This window comes from Saccoglossus kowalevskii, chromosome 19 (genome assembly GCF_978046115.1).
Source record: "Saccoglossus kowalevskii chromosome 19, keSacKowa6.1, whole genome shotgun sequence".
NCBI lineage: Eukaryota > Metazoa > Hemichordata > Enteropneusta > Harrimaniidae > Saccoglossus > Saccoglossus kowalevskii.
The window spans coordinates 5,813,559-5,831,625 of record NC_140659.1 but is presented as its reverse complement, the minus strand read 5'-3'; the positions used below and the strand labels follow the sequence as shown (position 1 = coordinate 5,831,625).

Here is an 18,067-nt window from a genome sequence, read left to right as displayed (position 1 = left end):
TATGTTAACGGTAGTATGGCATGGTATATGCTGGATTGTTTAGCACGGTCTATGGTAACTATAGTATGACATGGTATATGCTGATTTGTTTAACACGGTCTATGTTAACTGTAGTATGTCATGGTATATGTTGATTTGTTTAACACGGTCTATGTTAACTGTAGTATGGAATGGTATATGCTGGATTGTTTAACACGGTCTATGGTAACTCTAGTATGACATGGTGTATGCTGGTTTGTTTAACACGGTCTATGGTAACTGTTGTATGGCATGGTATATGCTGGATTGTTTAACACGGTATATGGTAACTATAGTATGACATGGTATATGCTGGTTTGTTTAACACGGTCTATGGGAACTGTTGTATGGCATGGTATATGCTGGTTTGTTTATCACGGTCTATAGTAACAGTAATATGGCATGGTATATGCTAGCTTGATTAACACGGTCTATGGTAACTGTTGTATGGCATAGTATATGCTGGTTTGTTAACACGGTCTATGGTAACTGTAGTGTGGCATAGTAAATGCTGGTTTGTTTATCACGGTCTATGGCAACTGTAGTATGGCATGGTATATGCTGGATTGTTTAACACGGTCTATGGTAACTATAGTATGACATGGTATATGCTGGTTTGTTTAACACGGTCTATGGTAACCGTTGTATGGCATGGTATATGCTGGTTTGTTTATCACGGTCTATAGTACCTGTAATATGGCTTGGTATATGCTGGCTTGAATAACACGGTCTATGGCAACTGTTGTATGGCATAGTATATGCTGGTTTGTTAACAAGGTCCATGGTAACTGCAGTATGGCATGGTATATGCTGGTTTGTATATCACGGTCTATGGTAACTATAGTATGACATTGTATATGCTGGTTTGTTTATAACGGCTAATGGTAACTATAGTATGGCATGGTATATGCTGGTTTGTTTAAAACGGTCTATGGTAACTGCAGTATGGCTTGGTATATGCTCGTTTTTTTAAACACGGTCTATGGTAACTGCAGTATGGCTTGGTATATGCTGTTTTTTTAACAGGGTCTATGGTAACTGCAGTATGGCTTGGTATATGCTCGTTTGTTGAAAACAGTCTATGGTAAATATAGTATGACATGGTATATGCTGGGTTGTTTAAAACGATCCATGGAAACTTTAGTATGGCATGGTATATGCTAGTTTGTTTAATACGGTCTATGGTAACTGTAGTATGGCATGGTATATGCTGGTTTGTTTAACACGGTCTATGGTAAATGTAGTATGACATGGTATATGCTTGTTTGTTTAAAACGATCCGTGGTAACTGCAGTATGGCATGGTATATGCTGGTTTGTTTAATACGGTCTATGGTAACTGTAGTATGGCATGGTATATGCTGGATGGTATTACGGACTATGGTAACTGTAGTATGGCATGGTATATGCTTGTTTGTTTAACACGGTCTATGGTAACTGTTGTGTGGCATGGTTTATGCTGGATTGTTTAACACGGTCTATGGTAATTGTAGTATGCAATGGCATGGTATATGCTGGTTTGTTTAACACGGCCTTTGGTAACTACAGTATGGCATGGTATATACTGATTTGTTTACCTCGGTCTATGTTAACTGTAGTATGGCATGGTATATGCTGGATTGTTTAACACGGTCTATGGTAACTATAGTATGACATGGTATATGCTGGTTTGTTTAACACGGTCTATGGTAACTACAGTATGGCATGGTATATACTGATTTGTTTACCTCGGTCTATGTTAACGGTAGTATGGCATGGTATATGCTGGATTGTTTAGCACGGTCTGTGGTAACTATAGTATGACATGGTATATGCTGATTTGTTTAACACGGTCTATGGTAACTATAGTATGACATGGTATATGCTGGTTTGTTTAACACGGTCTATGTTAACTGTAGTATGGCATGGTATATGCTGGTTTGTTTAACACGGTCTATGGTAACTACAGTATGGCATGGTATATGCTGATTTGTTTAACTCGGTCTATGTTAACTGTAGTATGGCATGGTATATGCTGGATTGTTTAACACGGTCTATGGTAACTATAGTATGACATGGTATATGCTGGTTTGTTTAACACGGTCTATGGTAACTATTGTATGGCATGGTATATGCTGGTTTGTTTATCACGGTCTATAGTAACTGTAATATGGCTTGGTATATGCTGGCTTGATTAACACGGTCTATGGTAACTGTTGTATGGCATAGTATATGCTGGTTTGTTGACACGGTCTATGGTAACTGTAGTATGGCATAGTATATGCTGGCTTGTTTATCACGGTCTATGGTAACTGTAGTATGGCATGGTATATGCTGGCTTGATTAACACGGTCTATGGTAACTATAGTATGGCATTGTATATGCTGGTCTGTTAATACGGTCCATGGTAACTGCTGTATGGCATGGTATATGCTGGTTTGTATATCACGGTCTATGGTAACTATAGTATGACATTGTATATGCTGGTTTGTTTATAACGGCTAATGGTAACTATAGTATGGCATGGTATATGATGGTTTGTTTAACACGGTCTATCGTAACTGTAGTATGGCATGGTATAAGCTGGTTTGTTTAAAACGGTCTATGGTAACTGTAGTATGGCATGGTATATGCTGGTTTGTTTAAAACGGTCTATGGTAACTGCAGTATGGCTTGGTATATGCTGGTTTTTTTTAACACGGTCTATCGTAACTGCAGTATGGCTTGGTATATGCTGGTTTTTTTAACACGGTCTATGGTAACTGCAGTATGGCATGGTATATGCTGGTTTATTTGTAACAGTCTATGGTAACTGCAGTATGGCATGGTATATGCTGGTTTGTTTAAAACGGTCTATGGTAACTGTAGTATGGCATGGTATATGCTGGTTTGTTTAAAACGGTCTATGGTAACTGTAGTATGGCATGGTATATGCTGGTTTGTTTAAAACGGTCTATAGTAACTGTAGTATGGCATGGTATATGCTGGTTTGTTTAAAACGGTCTATGGTAACTTCATTATAGCTTGGTATATGCTGTTTTTTTTAACACGGTCTATCGTAACTGCAGTATGGCTTGGTATGTGCTGTTTTTTTATTTAACACGGTCTATGGTAACTGCAGTATGGCATGGTATATGCTGGTTTGTTTAAAACGGTCTATGGTTACTGTAGTATGGCATGGTATATGCTGGTTTGTTTAACACGGTCTATCGTAACTGTAGTATGGCATGGTATATGCTGGTTTGTTTAAAACGGTCTATAGTAACTGTAGTATGGCATGGTATATGCTGGTTTGTTTAAAACGGTCTATGGTAACTGCATTATAGCTTGGTATATGCTGGTTTTTTTAACACGGTCTATCGTAACTGCAGTATGGCTTGGTATATGCTGTTTTTTTAACACGGTCTATGGTAACTGCAGTATGGCATGGTATATGCTGGTTTGTTTAAAACGGTCTATGGTAACTGTAGTATGGCATGGTATATGCTTGTTTGTTTAACACGGTCTATCGTAACTGTAGTATGGCATGGTATATGCTGGTTTGTTTAAAACGGTCTATGGTAACTGTAGTATGGCATGGTATATGCTGGTTTGTTTAAAACGGTCTATGGTAACTGCAGTATGGCTTGGTATATGCTGGTTTTTTTAACACGGTCTATCGTAACTGCAGTATGGCTTGGTATATGCTGTTTTTTTAACACGGTCTATCGTAACTGTAGTATGGCATGGTATATGCTGGTTTTTTTAACACGGTCTATGGTAACTGCAGTATGGCTTGGTATATGCTGGGTTTTTTAACACGGTCTATGGTAACTGCAGTATGGCTTGGTATATGCTGGGTTTTTTAACACGGTCTATGGTAACTGCAGTATGGCTTGGTATATGCTGGGTTTTTTAACACGGTCTATGGTAACTGCAATATGGCTTGGTATATGCTGGTTTTTTTAACACGGTCTATGGTAACTGCAGTATGGCTTGGTATATGCTGGTTTGTCTAACAATGCCTATGGCATGTTTAGTATGGCGTGGCATCTTGCAAAATATCAACAAAGTACATGTACTAGCAAAATACTTCGCCATAGACTACCACTTAGAGAGAACAATAGTCACTTGTTTCACTTCATACGAGTTTATTTATTCGAAATTGATACAATAGATTAAAGACTGTGAATTTCATTTTACCATATAAGTGTTCGTTTCTCCGTTGTGAGCAAGGAAACAATATTAAAATGGAGAAAACTTTAATGCGTCCCATAAAACACATGATCTTGTAGGCGGGGCTTCATCACAGATGTGCACCACTGTGGTGTATTTCTATGGGCTATGTGCATGCTAATATGGAACGCCGGTCAAAGAGCCGGTGAAAGAAGTTAAAGTCGAGGAAACAGCACAAACTCAACATTGAGGTAATCTGCCGTTGTTTTCCTCAATTGAGGTTGCCAGACTGGGAAAATACCCGGATGTTCGCCCCGAGAATACGACGCTTGTCCAAATCGGACAATACGAACGTCAGTAGATCCTTGAAACAGGCGGTCTACAGTACAGAATCACGAAATTAAACAAATCTGAGACATATTGACATCACAAATGAAGAGTATAAGCAAACTAGTCGTAAATTTTGCAATTTGTTCATTAACGTTTTATTTTTTTTAATTTTCAATTGTCGGGACTTTTTTTTTTCTTTTCCCCCAGTTACCATAACGTTGGATTAAAGGAGAAGTTTTACATCACGTGTTATTGGCAGGACCACAATGCATTTCGAAGTTTTTGTGATAGAAGCAGTATTTTGGTTCAAGCAATGAAATCGTCTTGACAAATTTTAAAAATAAAGTATTGATATTTGTTGACTTTAAATGCTCCGCCAGTTTATGTTGTCCCTAACGATGGAGTGGTGTTATCGTGGGATAAACGGTTACATAGTGCTGTTTACAAGTATTGAAAGTAGCATAGAGCGCACCATTTAGAGGCAAGGCCACGCCACAGAATGTGAAAACGTTATCTGACTGGACGAGGACCCCAACCCGCATTTCATTTTACATAAACATCAGCGCCACCATGGTTACTGCAAGCAACATTATCCGTTGCTACACTAATTTCTTAAGCAAGTTGCTAGGGTTGGTTCATGACGTTTTTAAGAATGGGCATGGTGACTAAAATGCGTAATTTTCAGTTTTGTGCTCATTCATTAGGTTTTTTAAATTCACTCATTTGGTATAGTGTTATTTTTTTCTGCTTTTAATTAAAACCAAAACATGTATGAGTAAACTACGTTAGCGAAAGTACCGCGTGATAATAAGACACCTTAGATGACCGTAGATGATAAGCTTGGTTATTTAACTGTAAAGTTTCTAAAGGTTCCAAACTACGACAAAGCTATAGGGTACCATCATGACGTCATGCTAGCATACATTTATGAGTTGTCTAATGCTATGTAAATTGTAAATGAATTGTATCTTCGTCCAGTCAGACCACGTACCCTTGCTACGCTGTGAACTTCCGCTTACATCGTGCACAATTAAAATTATCATTAAAAATTACACTTATTTAACAGTACTGAACCACGTTAACAAAATTGTGTATTTCTCGTTTGTTTTGCTTATTAATTTGAATTACAAATACAGAAACTCGAATCAACTCATTGAATCACGTCAGCTATAACGCTAACTTTTATATTACAGTGCATGTTGGAAAAGATGTGTACTGTCATGAAATAAAACAGTGTTCTACTGTGACGTACATCGCAGCTCATAGTGAGCCGACAACGCCGGACGGATGTGACGTCACGGTTGAGAGTGATGTTTGGTAAAATTTAGCGCTTTGTAGAATTTTCTCCGTGTGCTGTTTGGCCTTCATTCGTAGTTTAGCGACGCTAGAATTCCGCTGCTCGTTGTCTAGAAATGTTACCGGCGGAGCAGCTGATGGTGACGATGTGGTCACCGATGAACACGTACAGTCCTGAATAAAACACTGCTTTACACGGGCGCCTAGAATGAAACAAAATACTGGGCGATTATACTTTTATTTCATGACGTTGTCAATAGAACACGTGACAATTGCAACCGGAAAGAGAAAGTGAAGTTAATTCAGGCACTCAAGCAGTGTCTTGAGTACGAGGACACTATGTCGGTTATTTCTTTCAGACGGCAGATGACCAAGCAAGTTACAGTTATTGAGCTTTTAAACTTTATATATACAAAATAATGCTACAATTCTGAATAATATGCTTTTTCTTCTTAAAGCGGCCCCAGTTTTTACCTGGAGCGGTCATCTGTCGACAGACATCAACTGGTGTTGAATATTTAATTTGTTATGATAAAAAGAAACTGTCCCAACAGATAAGACCATTTTTATCGGACACTGTGCATTCGATAGCCAATGCCTCTAGCAGCGAAACTCCCCAAGAAATGGAAAACAACAAATTCCTTATCTACCGTCACATAAAATTTAAAAAGTTTAGTAAATATTACGAGAACTGGACGATCATAAAGATGGATCATCAATAGAGGGACTCCTATATTTACGTATTGTAAATGTTGTAATTACACTGATTCAACTTCGCTGGTACATACATGAATAATTATGCAAATGTTCTTCAGTCACGTCACTGACAGGTCCCAAAACGCCAAAACCTCTACTCCAGCCTCGGGTTAATGTCAAAACAACCATTCTCATCATTTATAGACACGCACATACGCTGTGGTGCGAGTTGACACATAATATAGTAATAATCAAATATAGCTTCACGCTACGGAATCGTCTTTAGAAGTATGACCATCAAGTATTTCCCTGACACTAATGGGCAATTCGCAGTTTTCGATGTCTTGTGGCATTTCCGTCCAAGTCTGTCATATAATTCGCAATTTTTGTTCATCCTTGTTCGTAGGAAACTCTGATGCAATCATTGAAAAGTCGCAACGAGAATTTTTTCTTATTTCACAACTTGACAGGTAAATATCAGTTTTAAAATACCGCCAAATTTGGAAGGTTTTTGTCACTTGGAGCAATATTTTTTGGTATAAATGAGAAGATGACAAATTCGTGTCGTTAACGAATGTCGATCGAGCCTATAATTTATGACGTAATCGAACAAAGTAATATGACGTACAACAGAAACCGGTTTGTGACGTCACATTCAAAACAGATGAGTGTTCCGGTAAGTTATGGATATTCTCCTACCTGTGAATGAGGACGGCGTCTGTGAGAGCAATGAAGGCACAGAAATAGTGTGCAATGGAGGCGGAGGGCTGGTAAAAAGAGGTTGTGCCGGTCGAAAACTTGAACTGCAAGATACAATCAATGTATTTTAATTTATATGTCTGTGTGTATACAATGTATTGTATCACGTGAAACATTAAATGTCATAAACATAGAACATACAATATTAAAATATTACATATATTTTAAGTTCGAAAACAAATCTAGATGTTGCGAATTTGCGAATATGCAAATATGCTCATCACTGGTCACATAATAGTATATTATTATAAGTCTTGAATTGTGTATATGATATCAAGAGGCTCTTTAACTTATTGTGAAATTTCGTCTTGAAAAGAAGGTCCACTGCAAGATCAACTCCTTAAGTGACCGCTGTATATAGGAGCTGTAAGTCTTCGACTGCAGTGTCAACTCGGGGGACTCACCTTACTTCAGACACATGTTCAGTGGTAGGCAATGGTGATCTCGGAGGACTAGTCAGTACTACAGGCGAGCTCACAGGTGGTTGTGGCGAAACTGGGGGAGGTGTTGGACTACAGACAGATATACAGCTAGTAGAAGGCGACTCGGGGCTAACAGGCTCACTTGGGTTATCAATACCATTAATATTTTCAGTTGACTCTTCTTGAGTATCTATCTTATCCTGGTTAGTTTGCTGTTTTGTACCTTTAGTGTGGTCGTGCTTCATTCTCTCCATTTTCCGCCACTTTGCCCGGCGGTTTTGAAACCACACCTTAAACGTGAAAGTGGAAACAATCAGCATGTTACAAAATATAGCCCTGTTGATTCCGAGACAAAGCAATACGAACACGGATCACTGTGAATTTGAAAGCATTTTTTGAATTACGGATTGAAAAAAGTTAAAATATTATAATCATAAAAATATTGACGAAACATGAAAACGTATATAACACTACAGATATTGTTATGAAATGAACAGATCTGACAGAAACACATGCGTGGTAAATAGGAAGACATTCATTTATTAAATCTATTTAATATTAATATTAAAATCGTGATGGCATCATTACATAGTCATCTCTGTAATGATGAAAAGCGCTTTCACTATCAGCTGATTTAAACACACAACACCGACAGGACGAGATTGACCTGATCTGACCTGGCAAGACCTAACCTGACATAACCGGACCGGACCGGAAGATTTCTAGATCGAGAAACAACACGAAAGAGACCTGAACAGTTTGATTGGAGATTTTATATAACTATCCCGACGTCCATGTGAAATCCTAGAAAAACAAGTTGACGGACTCACAGAAAGAACACCTATTTCAAAGGAGCGTCATTGACATACAACTGATATATGACGACTCAGTTAAATAACAGCCTGTCAACTTTTTATACACGTATTGTGATCAATGATTGGGACAAAACATAATACAAATTTCACACCAAATTAAATTTGTGCCATTAATAGAAATGTACACTACGAATTCCCCCTGGCAGAGTATCGAGCGCGTGCTTGACACATCGTGCGTCTATCCTAACAGTTTTCCCAGCAGTGCCGCTCCACAGCCGTAAAATAAATAAATACATGAATACAATGAAGCCTTTTAATGATTTCTCCGGAAAAAAACCCATCAATTTCGTCTTTTACATCGGGCAAACTGAAAACATGTAGAGGTTTCAATAATTAATCAGACAAAATCCCGTCTAAATGGAAAACCTAAGTGCCAAATGTGATAACAATCAATATTTAATTAACTAAAGATAATACAATTTAAGATTTTCTTAATTATCATATCATTAAAGAAAATGTTTGTGTATATATAATCACATGTCGGTCTCGTGATCACTTCGTTATATGAAACACCCTGGCAGGATCTTGTCTAGGAACGTGTCATATGATTACTAAATACTACCCATGGCACTAGATTACGCGCTCAGTTCCTGCTTAAGAGGCTGTATTAGTGTATGAAGAGAATTACACGCTTTGCCTTTTACTGGAGCTTAATTTTAAGACCACTTCGTTAGACCTTAAATTTATTTTTTCACGGGTGTTTCTGAATATTCAGTCTTTTTGTCGACTTATTGTTATTTCAACCAAGTATTACGTTAATTAGTTTTCATAACTATCGATATTTTAACAGCCAAACAATATTCGAACAGCTTATTTAATTGCGAACAACTAAAAAAACAACAACAAATTGATTGATTAATTAATTAATTAATTAATTAAAACGAAATCTTGAAAAATGCGATTCTCTGTGTGGAAGCGATTGACTGAAGCACATTACGTACACTCCACAGAAAAAATTATCACAGAAATATTGAAAACAAACAGTTGTAGAAACGCTGAGATAGAGCGAGCAAGCTCATTTTTCTATCGGGAGATAATTTGCATATTGATGACGTCAGAGGGGATTAGACAAAAATCCGCCATGCAGTCAATTGGATTTGGCTATCTCTGCGATAAAGATCTACTACCCAGATGATGGGTACTCAAAATTTGATGAAGTCATCAAAAGCGTGGAGGTAGATGCTTGTTGATATGGAGACACGGTTACAACTCACTGAGTGAGTTAATCTCAGACGACTACTAGTTTTATTTCATTACACAAACCCAATTACAATACGGTAACTGTTGCACCTGTGACAGGCGGTTCTCCCGACCCCTTAACTGCGCCGTGATTTGTTTCAAATCGGTTCCGTATCATCACCTCTTTGTTAAATTAACTTATGGCAACGGCATAAGTTTCTGGCCCTAACAAATGTGAAATTATTCCCATATATAAATAGCACATAGCGGAAAATATATTAAAAAATCATAGCATGTCTGTAAAAATGACAAATTAACAACCACAGGGCTGTGTTACAGATTCTTCTCATCCGAAAATATGTATATGTTATGTACCCCTCGATTAGCTGTGAAAATATCGCAACCTATGCAACTGTAGTACCACGTTATCGCCCCTGGTTGATTAGATATCATCAAATACTCGCTTATCGCCATGGGAATGTAATTTGCATACCAAAAATCCACCCAACGTATTAACCACGTCCCAGACAAGATTATTAACTCTCGCGAGCTTTGATTGTTGGATCGGATTAAGCAGTATCAGAGCCGGCAGAATCCTTTAGCTTTGTGGGGAATATAGACTTCGAAAACACTGCCTCGTAAAATAATAATAAAGCCAATGTCTCATTAGAATTCAGCAACTAAAGACAAAACGAACATCTCGGCGTTCTTATTTTGAGCGTAACAAATATAACGCATAATCTTAGAACAACAGCAGTTATTCGCACTAATCAACAGTGCGTTTTGTTCACACAAATACAAGGCAGGCATATTGTGAAAATATCACCAATTTATAACATGAAACTATGTTGCTGTTTCTAAAACATCACTTTTATATATAGTGAAGCATGATGGGATACACGGAAATGACGTGTTGTTGGAAATGAGCTATGCTATTTTATTTGGCCCTTTGCCTGCTTGCCATCGTCCTGCATGGGCGACTTGCTTTCAGCCAGATATCAAACCGAGTTGCTTAATGTTGTCGGCACATCAGCAAAGTGAGAGGCCTTGCCGTGCAATTTTTTATAGGTGTTATATTAAAACTCAAAAAATATATATTTTATATTTTGAGTGTATATTTTATGTATTCAAAACATATGTATTCGCCAATTTAATGTATAAAATCAGGCACTATGACACTAGTTGGACTAGAATATATTGCCACCCGATGATATCTACACACAGACATATAAATTAAAACACAAGTGGCACTTTATATCGACATACGCTTTTTCAATACCGAAATAATTTATACTAATGTACTGTCAATACAAGCAGCGTTCAATTGTCACGCATTATAATACTACGGTCTTGGTGCAATTATTGGTATATGGTTGCCGCATGGTGGCAATAAACACGACAAGGACAAGGACTGAGAGAACATGAAGTCAACTGTCCTGTGTTCATCTCTTGAGATTTTTTTTTTTCCTTTTTTATTTTAAATATATGTTGCCTCGACTCAGGCTGTATGGCATAATAAACCAGGGTGCACTAAGGCTACCTTTCATCAAAGTTCAAACCCGTAGGATTTTAATCTGAACCTCATCCACATGTGACATGGGTCGTTATACGTGTCTGTGGAAAGATTATTTGCAATACTACATGACCTCAATTTTTCTTAGTCAGATAAGGATCTTATTAACATATCAAATAACTTACGGACATCATAACAGAATATTCAGATAATCAATCCGCGACCTACCTGGACTCTCGCCTCAGTGAGGTTGATCTTCATCGCTAAGTCTTCTCGAGTAAACACATCGGGATAGTGAGTCTTTGCAAAAGCGTTTTCAAGTTCTTCCAGCTAAAGTTATTGAAAGAATGTGTACAACAAATATGTGTTTACGGAGATTCTCATCGGATTAAATATTATATGTCATTTTCTCTACGCTTTTATTATTATTTGTTAATGCCGTTACGGAACATTAAAGGACGTATACAACGCGTGTAAAATACATTGTTGGTTTACATGAAATTCGAATACGTGCTGCGCGACGACCACCGCCCTTTAACAGTCGCCGGCCAATCTTTTAAGAAACACGCGTCAAAGAAAATATCAAAATTTGCTTTTGTAAACTTGAAACAATTTTCCATCCATTATTCTATCGCTAGCAATGATAATTTGCCTCACACAAGCTCAGTAAATACTCGGGAGATCAACATTTGAATTTGACTCGATATCAAACTCAATTCGATATGCCAAATGCACGCGTTAATGAACAGACTACCTACCTGTTGTAAAGTAAAAGTAGTCCTGTTTCGTCTCTGTTTACGACGAGCAAAACTGTCATCAAAGTCAGGAGGATAATGTAACGTTCCATCTAAAAGAGAGTATAGTACATATCAAGCCGTAATTTAGATTATTTGTAAAATTTGTAACAGTTTTGTTGGCCTATCATGCCAAAAAATCAATGTTGGATCACTCAATATTTAACTGGCTTACCACACTCCGAAAATGGAATATCAATCTTATAGTGACGTCATACGAAGATATTTAACTTGAATTGATTGTCCCTCTAACATTGTTGTGCAACATTTTGTATATTTATATGTTTCTTTTCTATAATTTCTTGGTTAATTTTAGATCAAAGTGGCTTTATTTTGTGAAAAGTTACAATAGTTCATTTTAGTGTTAACAAACACAATATGTATCGACTCATTTGTCTGAAATTTGACATGGTAGATACGCACACACATAGCGTACTGTTTATGACGAAAGTCAAACTGGTGTATTTGTAGTCAGCCAGGGGGGAATCACCGGACAATCAACTGCGATATTTACAATACTGTAACAGCGACCCAAATAAATCAGTAAACAAGTTTATACACGTAAATACAGAATGTGATTCAATAATCTGCCACAGACTGCTTGGCAATCATCGATTCTCCGGTGTCTCTTCTCTGCGTCGAGTCACGATGTATCGGGGTATATCTAGATTTCCATCGACCCATTAGAAGTATACGTGTGTTCAATGCGTTATATACTCTGCCAACAACCCATGATGGACATACACAACATTATGTTTACTACTAGTGACAATAACAAAATAGGTAAAAAAATAAAATAATAGTTTATTATTAACTGTATATATTTTGCTATTTGTAGCTGTGTTTAGCAAACTTGATTTCTACATGTTAAAAAATGAATAATGTGGTACAATTTTGCTGTGCATAAACCACTGTACATGTCTGATAATTCTCCCGAACGAGTCTCGTCAGAGTGTAGTAATTCAATAACTAAGTTCCCATCGATATGATGGTGTTATTATTACGATAGTGGCGTATACACACGTTGGTAATAACACGTGCTGTGAACAGACAGATAATGAACTGGCTCCGTGCCTCGCCTTGAATTCGATAAATGAACAATGTCAGGGCTTTTTTTACACTTTTTCCCAAGGCGTCTGAAGACGTCTGTAAGTTATAAGTTGTAAGGAACGATTATTTCTTCAAGTTGTCGGGTAATATTAGTCAACGCTCTGTTTTAGATTTCCCCAAACCACGGTTACTAAAAGAGTGCCAAAACCTTGAAGCAAATATTTTCTAAAAATGCTATTAATGTTTGGCCTAATTTTATGACGTCACTCACGTACACCTAGACGTTATAGAAGAAAATTGTTTGAGTTTATCACGTGATCATCAGCTTAAACTATCCATCGGTACTAGTAATTTTTATCATCTACATTCGTGGTGTCCGGGTCTCTTAACTTGATTACGCACGGGAGCTGTGTACAGAATATAATCCGATACTGCTCATTGATAGACAACACATAGTGCTTATAGTTGTGCTATAATAGTTGACAGTGAGACTGGAGTCCGGAAATTCTACTATTACGCCACAGCCACCTTCGACTTAGTCAAGTAACTCTACTTACGCCACACTGTCACATTGACACAGTACTGAAATCAACGTGAAACGCGAGACTGGTGCCCAGGTTATATATACTTTTTTTTCTTGAAATTGCTCGTTATGTATTTTATTTTATTTTTCAACATGAAATTCCCACATATACAGACACACTAGAATACAGCTACATGTGTACAGCTCTCTGTAAATGTTCAGATATTGCAGCACACGTTTTATTTATTTAATTTAACCTAGTAATTTAAGTAGAGTTGACATTTAAATTTTCTTCAAATTAAAGAAGTCTCTCTTCTCCGCGTAAAATAGCTAGCCTGATATAAAACGCAAAGTGTGCTTCTATGTGGAAATCATCCGATTGTAATAAAAGTCAAACAAATAATTGTATTATGGTTCAAATTACGGTTGAATCAAGTCACAATTACATTGCGACTGCCTGGGTTTTACTCTGCATTAGCGAAATACAGGTCACTGATGTCTCGCGAGGTTACCCATGTCATGCCTATTACCACGTGGTCTACGGTCTGATGCAGTATATTGGTAAAACTATACTGCTAACGGTTATTTATTGACTCAGAGTCTTTCTTCATTTATTTATTTATTATCTGTTTATTGCAATTATTATTCCATCGTAACAACCACAGATATATGCTTACATATTATTACAGAGTATATTTCAAATTGTTGTTCCTGACAACTTACATGCCAAATACTGCAGCTGAAATCTATAACAAAATAGTTCTTACTAAGTTCCGCTAGCTCAATCATTGAATTTCCATTCAACACAATTCAGGAAATTCGCTTTAAAAAACCACACATACATATATATATTTATGCGAATATTCGCCTTAATCACATGCAACATTTAACCCTAGGCTACAAGTCGCTAGACGATTGCACCAAGTTCTTAAAATACCCATAACAAGACATAGGCTACGTTTTAAAGGCGAATAAATAAGGTAAGTCTGCCTCACCGCCTTTGCCCGTCGTCACTTTATCTAAAGTTACCTACGACGGCGTTGTAATTGAATTAGTCGGGAAATGAACTATATATCATTCCAGTGTCGATTTCATCGGTGTACGAGAGCGTCTGTGGCAACAACACGCTGTAGACTTGACGGGAACATCCACGCATCATCACAACGTTAACGTTAAGGGGCCATATCGACGCCTCATTCATGCACAACGTCGAAAAGGTATGTGATTACAAAAGATTATAGAGCATCCACACGGGAAACTAAAGTTGGCAAACGATAACCTCCAAAAGCCTGTCCTAATCTCTAAAAATGACTCTCAGAACAGAATCGCGAACATCATAGTGCTGACGCGGTGTACTCAACGGAGGGGGAGTATCACAGACTCGTTGTACGACACTCATCCATAGTGTCTTTCAACAATTAGTCTTACCTATTATTCGCGGTTGAAAGAGATTTATATTACGAGAGATATGTGAACTGTAATATATTGTCAGACTCACGTACATTAAAACACATTTCGTTTTTTATTGTGAAATTGTTGATAAAAAAAGATGAATGTTCACTTAGTGTAAAGAAATTTAAAATGCGTGATGTCTTTTTGTGAGACGTGGCCGCTCCAGGTTCTATTACACTACATCGCTGTAACATAAACTAATAGCTCGCAAATTACACAACACGATGATAAGTGTATTTCTCACTCATACCACGTCATATATTTGTTTGTGTTTCTATATTTAAAAAACGTCCCGATTTGACACAGCGTCCTTCAACGTTTCCTCAAACAAACTTTTGAAAATGCATATTATCCGTGGTGGTGCTTGCATATGAACTATATACGTTAATTGGATATTATTTAGGCACAGAGCTCACCACTAACATCAAATAATTGGGAACGATATTGTTCATCTTCAAGCCACGCTATAGTGTGAGAGCAGTTTATTTGATTAGATTGAGTCTTCGTTGATGACCAATACGGCATTGAGAACTGCAGAGGATGTGGGCAAGGGGTAGCTGGTACAGGTTACACAAAATAAAGATGGCATTTTACGTTTTTACACGAAATCAAATGTAAGTTCCATTCACAGTGAAAAAAATAGGTTTTTAGACTTTACAGAAAAGCAAATTCCTAATTTCATTTTCATAATATATTTGATAATTTGTGTTTAAGAATCAAAATTGGAAATTGAGTACGAATTACAACATTTAATGTGGAAAAAGAAAAATAAACTTACAAAAGGGATCTTTATATAAATTACGGACGAACAAAATATCAGATTACATTTCACACATTGCCCATATCTACCAATTTACGTTTTTTATATTTATTTAAATTACACCATTACAAAAATAAGAACAATTGATAACAGCTTACGAAAATATCCCTTGTCGACCCTCTGCAGACGTACAGTTTAATAGGTGGATGCAGAGTTTCACCTGCAATGGGTCATTTAGGAAATTCACATATTTAGGCCAACTTTAAAAATTAATAGTCTTTGACACATTTGATAAAACAACGCGCCGGATACGTTACGATGCCGCCGCATGGTGTTATTGTATTATGAAATAACAAGGGACTGCAAGTAACTTTACGTGTTGTTGTTTTTGTTACTACTACTGCTTTTATGTTATAATTGTGGTAGCTACCGAGTTTGTTTCATACACTGGGCAATTGTTACCCCTATTCTGGCCGATAGTTTTGTCTGGGAAAGAGGCTTTTCACTTTTCACATGATTCTTTTTACATTTGAGAAGAGAATTGAAAACACGGAATATGACTACTTACAAGATAGCGGTGGACATCCAGATAGAATGGTTTCCATGTCAACATGGGGATGTCCAGAATAGGGCGAAGTGCAGTGGTAACAGTACATCATTGCGTCACTACGAAGAACTACTTAGATTCTCGGAATTGATAGAGTCAGTGAGATTGGTGGCTAGATCGGTCTGCGCTGAACTGAATTTCACGACAACTACCTTATGAATACAGTACTCGCAATTGAACAATCTATCCTAGACGGAATTGTCCTAATATCAGTCTTCCTTTGAGCACGATTGACGCTATGTGTAGTATGGGATATTCCTTGAATCGTATCGACTCGCTGCACTGTGCTTCGTAATGTGTCAGCAGTCAGTACGGTACTATTATATGTGTACGCCGCCGCTGTAGTTACGTTTGGCAGCCAGTGTACGTCGCTGTATTCCACAGTCGTCACAAGGCTGTGTTCTCTTATCGACCTCTCGCCGCTATTTCAACACTTTCCACCCTGTACAAACAGAGATAATAAAATAAAGACATCATTTCGAGTTTCCTTTGCAATGATTCACCGTAGAGCTTGGGGACATCCCACGTGTTCGCAAGGGCATGGCTGGAGCGTCAGAAATTAGCTAGGGCAAGCGTTCTCAATCGCATGACTTATTACCAGTCAACAGCTATAAATTCTTATGATTTGACTATTGATAAATTGATTTCAGTGTACCTAGAGTATAATGAAACATCATTACAGAAATATTATTCATATTATCCCTAATAAAAATGATATTTTATGAGTTATTCTAACATCTGCTGGGATAACTGATGCGACGAGTGTGTTACGGGTTAAAGCGTATTTGACCTCAGATCGAAGCTACATTTTGAGATTCGCAATGCATAGAGTGATACACTCGCAGTTTTCCCTGTATTTTTTGCAGTCATCGCATAGCGGAGCTGTATTCACCATTTCCGTGATATTAAACAGTTTGTTTTACGAGAAAAAATAAAAGATTATGCCTAATTCAGGAGTTTCAACTGGAACTGGTTAATAATATTAGTATACTATTACGGGCCCGCTGCTAGTCTTGTCGTTTTAGGCAATAAGAATATTGAAAATACGTGTATAATTTCTATTCTATTCTACGTTGTTGATTTTCTAGACATTTACCGCACCCCTTTATCTTTTACCACTTCGTATCACAGAGCCAGGTTTGATTCGACTGGTTATTGTCCTCGGTCGCCGCCACGAGACGCACTTCATAGTTTTACAAACACAATCTATCCATAAGTATGATACTTGTGTACCTTAGATATTACCCCCCTCCCTCAGTTACTTGTTTACATTCTGTGTTGAATATGTTAACGTGTGTATATATTTAGTTACGGTAACGCTTTGCTCACAATCAAAACATATTATCAAAACACATTTGTTATACCCACCCCATGCACCCAAGTGGAAACCGTACAATGATAGCTGACGCACACATCGTTTTTCACAATTACCAAATCTAGTTGAGTAACGTCGCCTGGGAAAAGAGGCTGTGCCCGGGGAGCCGCTGTATTAATTACTAATGAAATTTAATGCAATCCTCAGCCAAGCGAAGCAGGGTACTATTATGGGTCCTCAAACGCAGGAATCACTAGGAGCGCCAACGTTCCCCTGATAGTTAGCAACGAAACGACTGGATGATCAGAGAGACGGCGAGAGAGAAGTCAGAACATTCACTGCCGC

General features: G+C 37.5%; 1 protein-coding gene and 1 long non-coding RNA gene across 2 annotated transcripts; both read right to left on the bottom strand.

Annotated features, from left to right (window-relative positions):
• Positions 1-4,106: 4,106 nt before the first annotated feature.
• On the bottom strand, positions 4,107-7,242 carry LOC146730245 (uncharacterized). Its single transcript, XR_014927403.1, has 2 exons — positions 7,173-7,242; positions 4,107-5,980 (listed from the first exon to the last, which is right to left on the bottom strand). It is a non-coding gene; the product is annotated as an uncharacterized LOC146730245 (long non-coding RNA).
• A 390-nt stretch (positions 7,243-7,632) lies between these two features.
• Positions 7,633-16,849, bottom strand: LOC100369471 (uncharacterized). The gene is made up of 4 exons (XM_002735243.2): positions 16,369-16,849; positions 11,980-12,068; positions 11,450-11,551; positions 7,633-7,944 (listed from the first exon to the last, which is right to left on the bottom strand). Exons 1-4 carry the CDS (start codon positions 16,457-16,459, stop codon positions 7,633-7,635), a joined length of 594 nt encoding a protein of 197 aa, XP_002735289.2. The 5' UTR covers positions 16,460-16,849.
• Positions 16,850-18,067: the final 1,218 nt, after the last annotated feature.

Excerpts from the sequence above, each read along its gene's own strand:
- LOC100369471 (XM_002735243.2), bottom strand. The coding sequence starts at position 16,459 with ATGATGTACTGTTACCACTGCACTTCGCCCTATTCTGGACATCCCCAT. Across the intron at positions 12,069-16,368 it reads TGGATGTCCACCGCTATCTT|ATGGAACGTTACATTATCCT; the intron begins GTAAGTAGTCAT and ends ACTCTCTTTTAG. Across the intron at positions 7,945-11,449 it reads TCACTGAGGCGAGAGTCCAG|GTGTGGTTTCAAAACCGCCG; the intron begins GTAGGTCGCGGA and ends TTCACGTTTAAG.